Below are 7,906 nucleotides of genomic sequence, written 5' to 3'. Positions count from 1 at the left end.
CTTTCTTTCTTTCTTTCTTTCTTTCTTTCTTTCTTTCTTTCTTTCTTCCTTTCTTCCTTCCTTCCTTCCTTTCTTTCTTGTTTGTTTTCTTGCACAGAATGAATAAAATGAAAATGTTTTACTTGATTGCACATGTATAACCTATATCAGATTGCTTACTGTTTTTGGGATGGGGAGGGGAAGGAAAGAAGGAGAGAATTTGAAACTCAAAGAAAGCAACAAACGTTAAAAAATTGTTTTTACTTGTAATTGAGGGAAAACACTATTCAAAAAAAGAGTTGCCTGTGACACTGAGAATTTAAGAGACTTGCCCAAGCTAGTATCTACAAGGGTCATGACTAAACCGAGTTCTGACTCTATACTATGCTATTCCCTAGTCATTCAAACTTACTTTCCATTCTTCCTCAAATCTACCTTTCATTGTTGTCTGACCATGCTCTTTAATATCTTCCAAACATAACTGTTTATTCTTCCACATCTTTGTTCATGCTGTTCCCCCGATTGAAATTCCCTCCTCTTTCCTTCAACCTAAATTAATCCTACCATCCACCCTTCAGAGCCCAGTTTACCTCCTATCTCTTCCATGAAGCTGTCTTCTCCTTCTCACCAGCCAGATTGTAATCTCTTGGGCAGGAATGATGTCTTTGAGTTTCTTTATAATCAAAACAAGGCCAGGAGAGCTCTGAGGACTTGGTGGGTTTCAATAATTATATATTGATTAATGCCATCCAACATCTCAAAATACCGATAAATGATATAACGTACACCATTTAAAATGATCATTTAACATAGAAAAGGACCAGGTCTTTAAACAAATTATATAAAGACTCATAAAGTAAACTTAATGATCCCTAGAAGCAAATATATCACATCTCTCAACTGTTGGATGATTCATGAAAATCACCTAATGGTCCATAAAGGTTTTGCCTTTTGTGTTTTGCAAGGCATAATCAGTTGTGGCTTGGACTCAGTCAAAAGAGTTAGTGTGTTCTAGTGAAAAGAGTACCAAGATTTGAGTCAGAAACCTGGTTCGAAGTTCTAGTTTCAGCACTTCCTAGCTAAGTGACTCATTAATTTGCTTAATTTCTCTGAAGGTCACTTTTTTCCTTTCTAAAATGGGTATAATATTTATATTTATATACCAGTAATTTATGTGTAATCTATTAATTACCTTTTTTGTAATTTATAATTCCCTATGTGTAATCCATACCCCATTATACGCCATTAATCTATGCGTAATCTATACCCTATTATATACCAGTAAACTATGTGTAATCTATACCCTAATCTGGCCCTAGACACAATGAATACAGGCATAATTTTTCTTTCGGGGTCAAGGATAAGGAACCTCTCATAAAGTCTCTCTGGCTCATGTTCTTACTCAAGGAAACCATAGGAATGTGAATTTATGACTCATTTTTCTCTTCCTTACTTTGGAAGCACTCAAATAAGATATTAAATATAGAACAGATTTTATTTAACCCAACAAAATGTATAGAAAGGGCTCATATCCAAGCCCCATGACCATCAGGAAAACTCTCCTTCCTTTTATGGAAGGTACCAAGCAACTCTCGTTTCTGGTAGCTACTATCTTCCCTTAGGAAATATATAGTTCACATGACTCACATGAGCAGAAAAGGCAGTACTAGGTAGAGTCGAGATGACAGATTATAGGCTGGGACTCAGCCAAATTCTCCCAACATTCCCCTCTAAACATAAAGTAGCACTTCAAATAAAATTTTGGAGCTGCAAAGCCAACAGTCAGAGGAAGACATTTTTCTAGCCTAAGACAACTTAGAAAGTCCACAGCAGAGGTCTGTAACACTAGGGTGTGAGGCGGCCCTGAATGGGGCAGAAGTACCAGTGGTGGACCTTGGAGGTGGCCAGATAGCAGTAGAAGCAGCAACAGCTTTGGATGTTCTCAGTCCAGAGGCAAAAGGTGTCAAACAACTGGTCAGAAAAGTATTATAGAGGCCTCTTTGCTGGCACTGGGTGCATCTGGTGCTGATTGGCAACTCTGTTGTCCATAAGCAGTTCTGGGTCACAGTTCCAGAACAGAGAGGAGCTGTTGTGATCAGCAACTAGGGATCAGTGTCTCTGGTCACAGTTCCAAGGCCAAGAGGAACACTAGTACTTGTGGCTTCAGAGGAGCAAGAACCCTTCCTGAGTAAAGACAAGAATGCAGACCAGGAGAACAGTAACCACACCTCTCCCAAGATAACACCATCTTGGAAGTACTGAAAATGTGCCGACATTCACAACTATCTCTGAAAATAGCAGCATGAAAAAGTCTGAAGCTTGGCACAGTGCCTCTCCACCCCAAGGTGAGCAGAGCAGAACTTTAACATAAAGTTCATAGTCAAGAAGTGGCCTGGGAAAATGAGCAAACAACAACACCAAAAAAAAAAAAAAAAAAAAAAGAACTTAACTGTAAAAAGCTACTACAGTGGCAGGGAAGACTAAGATATAAACTTAGAAGACAGCAATGTGAACACAGACTCAAGCAAAACTTCAAAGAAAAATGATAATTGTACCCAAGGTCAGCAAGAATTCCTGGGAGTGATGCAAGAAAATTATGAAAAGAAAATTAACAACTTGGTAAAAGAGGCACACACACATGAAATACTGAAGAAAATATCACCTTAAAAAACAAAATTGGCTTAATGATAAAAGAGGCACAAAAATTCACTGAAGAAAAGAACTCCTTAAAAAGTAAAATTGGCCAAATGGAAAAAGAGGTATAAAAAGCTCACTGAGGAAAATAATTCCTTAAAAATTAGAATTGGGCAAGTGGAAGTTAATGATTCCATGAGACTTCAAGAAACAATAAAATAAAGCCAAGAGAATTTTAAAAATTCTGGAAATTTTAAAAAAACTGGAAAAACAACTGACCTGAAAAATAGATCGAGAAATCATTTAAGAATTATTGCACAATCTGAAAGTGATGATCAAAAAAGGAATCTAGTTATTATATTTCAAGAAATTATAGGGGCAGCTAGGCAGCACAGGGGATATAGTACTGGCCCTAGAGTCAGGAGGACCTGAGTTAAAATCCAGCCTCAGTCACTTGACACATACTAGCTGTGACCCTGGGCAAGTCACTTAACCCTGATTGCCTTGCAAAAAAGAGAAGAAAGGAAATTACAGAGAAAAACTGCCCCAGTGTCTTAGAGGGCCTTATCCAGAGGGTAAAATAGAAATTTAAAGAATCTACCAATCACCTCCTGAAAAAGATCCCCAAATGAAAATTCTCAGGAATATTATAGCCAAATTCCAGAGCTCCCAGGTTAGGGAGAAAATATTGCAAGCAGCCAGAAAGAAACAATTCAAATATCATGGAACCACAGTCAGGATCACACAAGATTTAGCAGCTTCCATGTTAAAAGAATGGAGGGCTTGGAATATGATATTCCAGAGGGGAAATTCTTGGATTACAACCAAGAATCACCTACTCAGCAAAACTGAATATAATCTTTCAGGGGAAAATGACTAATGAAACAGAGAACTTTCAAACAGTAGAGGTAAAGTCCATAGATTTTCTTCTCCCTATAATGGCTCTGTGCCTTGTTTTGGTTTAATTTGTTTTTTGTGTTTTTTTTTTTTGGTGTATGTGTTTTCCTGATGTGCCTATTGTTCTGATATTAATAGAGAAAAGGTATGTGGATTTTCTTCTCCCTGTCATAGCTCTGCTCCTAGTTCTGTGATTTTTTGCCATCTTTTTTTCATGCATTTCTCAAAAGGGGCCACATACATTGAGCACCTTTCTCTTGAGGTCCTGAGTGCAGCTTGGCATTCCCATATGTTCTCCTTGCTTATTCCCTCTCCCAATTGGAGCAGATGCCTTCTTGTATATGTACTCTAGCAGTCCACAGAGCAGAGAAGGGTACCTCACCACAATAAAGGAGGATGAGTTTACCTTCGTGTTGGCTGAATTCTTTATTGGGTTGTTATGAGTATCAATTGAGATAATATATGAAAACTCTATATAAGTGTTAGCTATTAATAATTAAAAGGAAAAAATTATTGAACCCTTGAGATGATACTTACAGGTGGCCTGACCCTCTTACACTTGACATGGTATCTAATCAAAAGATTGGCATGATATGAGCATGTATATGTAATATGCAGGCAACTTTTTTGGGGGGAATAATTAGGTTCATTTTTATTCCTTTGGTATGATCTAATGTTTTTATTTCTTTCCCTGCCTAGCCTGAAAGATAACAAAGAGTCCCTGGAGAAGAGAAACTAGTTTCTAGGTAGGGATTAGGAAAAAGAGATAGTTTTCAGTGTAGGAATCTGTGGATAAGGGAAAAGATTTGTTTCAACCAGAGAAGCAGTTTGGACATATACCCACGTACACACATATATACAAACACATGCACATATGTGCACCATATTTTCATATCATGTGTATTCATATATATCTGTGCACACATATATATGCATAAATGTGTAAGTGTATACACATAAATGTACATATAAATATACATATATGTATATACATATGATGATACCCTGAATACTCAATTTCATGGATACTAAAAGATTACCCCTAGAATGAACTCTTGCAGTCACTGGCTATTAGAGAAAAGTTGCTTGGATGACAATTTCAATATTTTTGTGATGTAGATGTAAAGTCGATACGGTTAGTTTTCTGCACTAACAGACATGAAAAACATTGCTCATCAGGGTTGACAGTTACACGCATTGTCCCAAAAGTCTTGGTGTAGTTTTAAGTTTTAATAACTTAAAGCCCTTTGCAAACTTCAAAGCACTATGCAGGTTTTACCAAAAGTGTTAGCGCAGTTTTAAGTTACCAAAGCTGAAAGTATAAAGCAAATTTTCTTTCCAAAGAGTAAATGATCATTGTATACAAGGAAAAGCAACTGAGCCATTGGACTGAAATGTGGTATATATGTAATAAGCCTGTAAAACTAGTCAATCAATGAGCAATTGTTAAGCACCTACTGTGTGCCAGGCACTGTGCTAAACACTGAGGTAACAAAGGAAAGCAAAAAATAGTCTCTACTCTCCAGGAGCTTATGGTCTAAAGAGGAGACAACCTATGAATTACTATGTACAAACAAGATACATACATGATAAATTGGAAATAATCTGCAGAGGGAAAGCACTAGAATTAAAGGGAATTGGGAGTGACTCAATGGGAAAGAATAGCCCTGGAGGTGACCAATTTTGTTGGGACTTATTTTAATAACTCTCATTTTTCTAGGAAATAGTAAAAAATCCAGAATTCATTCTTGGAGGAGCCACAAGAACTGACATTTGTCAAGGGGAACTTGGTGAGTGTATTTTCTTCTGCCGGCAACCCAAATTGCTGAGCTTAAGCAGCTTTGCCATTCTTAGCACATAATAATGAAAAGGGTGCCCACTGAGTAACAGGACATGTAGCAAGAGAAGACAGTGTGATGTAGCAGGGACAGAAAAGGAAATAAAGACAAAGGAGATGGGTTTGAATTCCAGCTCTGCTCTTTACAAGCTGGGTTGACCTGGTAAATCACTTCATCCCTCTAGGCCCCAGTTTCTTCATCTGTAAAAGGAGAGGGTTGGATCAGATGATCTCTAAGGTCCGTTTCAGCTCCTACGTCTAAGATTGAATAATCATTCATTTCTTCAGCATCCACTGGATTTGATGCTGATCAATATGGAATACATGTACCTGATCTAAACTACCTTGATAAATATTAATTTTCTCTTATCTATATAAAGCCACAAATTCCATTGAACGATGTGATCAGACAAAAGTGTATTTTTGAACATGCAAAGTTACGGCCTGGAATGGTGCCAAATTGTAAACCAATTCCTTACATTAAAAAAAATGGCTATTTCACAAATTCATTGTGGACTTGATCCTATATCAGTTTCTGTATATTCTAAATCAGAGATGTTAAATGCAGGAGCTAATATGGAACCCACAGTACTCCCCAATGAATCAGATTAACATATAATTGGGAAATATTCAGCAAACTAAATAAAAATACAATAGAACACAGATAATGTTAATATGGGGTTTTCTTAGTCGACATGCAGCTCACAAATTGTACTTATGTGAATCTTCTTTATAGTTGAGTTTGACACCACCATTTCTAAATCACCACCCCTACCCCCACTACCACTGTGCAATTTGCATTTACTACTAATGCCAGGTATATCTTCACTGGCACAATCAAAGCCAGTTATGTTCCTCATTCTTTTAATTTGTGACTGGACCAGTCCTGGAACCAGCTGCTACATCAAAAGTGACTTTGAAAACTCACTGGTGGAACAAAAGGAAAATACCTGAAAGTAGGAAAATAAATGATCTCTATTTTCCCTGTCCCCTGCTTCCTTTCATCAAAATTAAGGACAACACTGAGGCTTATACAAAGTGAAGCATTCTAAGCTACTTTGTATACTGGAAAGAATACAGGATGCAGAATCAGAGGACCCTGGTTCAAATTCCAGTTCTTCTACTTACTAGCTATGTGTCCTTGGGCAAATTACCTAACCTCTCAGGGCTTCACTTTCTTTGGGCCTACAAAAACCTTTCCAACTCTAACTCTGTGACTTTATGATCCTATATAACATTGCTTATTTCAGAATTCAGATAGGAACCAGACTGGAATTTAACATTTTACCATTTATGGAAAATGAGGTTTCCTAAGAAAATTAATAATCTAGAGAACAAGAACAAACTGTTTTCAAGGACTTTAGAGGGATATATATGTATAAATATAGACATACATACAACACAGAGAGGAGAGGGAGGGAGGGGGAAAAGGGGAGAGAGAAGGAGAGAAGGGGAGAGATAGGTAGAGAAGGGGAGAGAGACAGAGAGACAGAGAGACAAAGAGACAGAGAGAGACAGTGAGACAGAAAGAGACAGAGACAGAGAGAGAGTTACAGAGAGAGAGTTAGAGAGAGAGAGACAAAGAGAGAGGACAGAGAGAGACAGAGAGAGAGAGAGGGATGTATCAATTAATTGTGTGTCCTTGGGAAGTCACTTAACCTGACTGGGCCTAGGGGGTGGAAGGTGGGTGGGGAGAAAGTGGTGACTAGATCATCTCTAAGATTATTAGAGGCAACTAGGTGGCACAGTCAACAGAGTCCTGGGCCTGGAGTAAAAAAAAAAAGTTGAGTTCAAATTCTGACTCGGACACTTACTAGCTATGCAACATGAGGCAAGTCACTTAACCTTGTTTCCCTCAGTTTCCTCATCTGTCAAATGAGCTGGAGAAGGAAATGGCAAATCAGTCTGGCATCTTTGCCAAGAGAGCCCCAAATGGGGACACAAAAAGTTAGACATGATTAAAACAACACAACAACAACAACATTATTATATTTTTAGGTTCTAGATTCTTTCAGTTTCTGGCTATATCAGATCTACTTATTCATCAAAGTGTGTTCTGGAAGGATTTCTACTAAATTATGCTTTGTTAACCTAGTTTGACCTCTTCTACATGCCAAAATTGTATAAAATTGCATTTTTAAAAATTCTACAATTCAGACTTCCTACTAATTTGGACTTATCTCCTGAATTAATGAGATGTTAGACATTAAGTGGGAGGCCAGATCCTGCCCCTTTTTATTTCTTTCCTCCATGTCTTAGAAGTCCCTTAGGCCTCCAACTTTTTGAGTTGGAAAGGACCCTGAAGATCATCAAACCTCTACTTTTACAGCTAAGGAAACCAAGACCCAGAAAAATAAAGTGACGTGCTTAAAGTTCTACTGCTGCTTAGCAGCAAAGCCAGGATTAAAATCTGGAATTTATGACTTCCAATCCAATGTACTTGTAGAAAAGTGTTCCCAGGGATTTAAGAATTTAAAAAAAAGTTTCCTGGCTTATAACACTGGGTGGTACATATTTCTGAAATGACCAACCTTATATTTGCAGCTGGTACCACCATCT

General features: G+C 37.6%; 1 protein-coding gene across 1 annotated transcript in view; it reads left to right on the top strand.

Annotated features, from left to right (window-relative positions):
• LOC114049885 (calpain-9) overlaps positions 1–7,906 on the top strand; it is a 69,342-nt gene that overhangs the window by 11,332 nt on the left and 50,104 nt on the right. The window contains exon 2 of the mRNA XM_027871331.1: positions 5,231–5,300. Within this exon, the coding sequence (XP_027727132.1) occupies positions 5,231–5,300 (70 nt within the window). The remainder of the gene's footprint in view (positions 1–5,230; positions 5,301–7,906) is intronic.

Source organism: Vombatus ursinus, unplaced genomic scaffold (genome assembly GCF_900497805.2).
Source record: "Vombatus ursinus unplaced genomic scaffold, bare-nosed wombat genome assembly UNPS02014798.1, whole genome shotgun sequence".
In the NCBI taxonomy this organism is placed as follows: domain Eukaryota; kingdom Metazoa; phylum Chordata; class Mammalia; order Diprotodontia; family Vombatidae; genus Vombatus; species Vombatus ursinus.
Note: the sequence above shows the minus strand (reverse complement) of the source record. Positions and strands in the feature narration are given on the sequence as shown.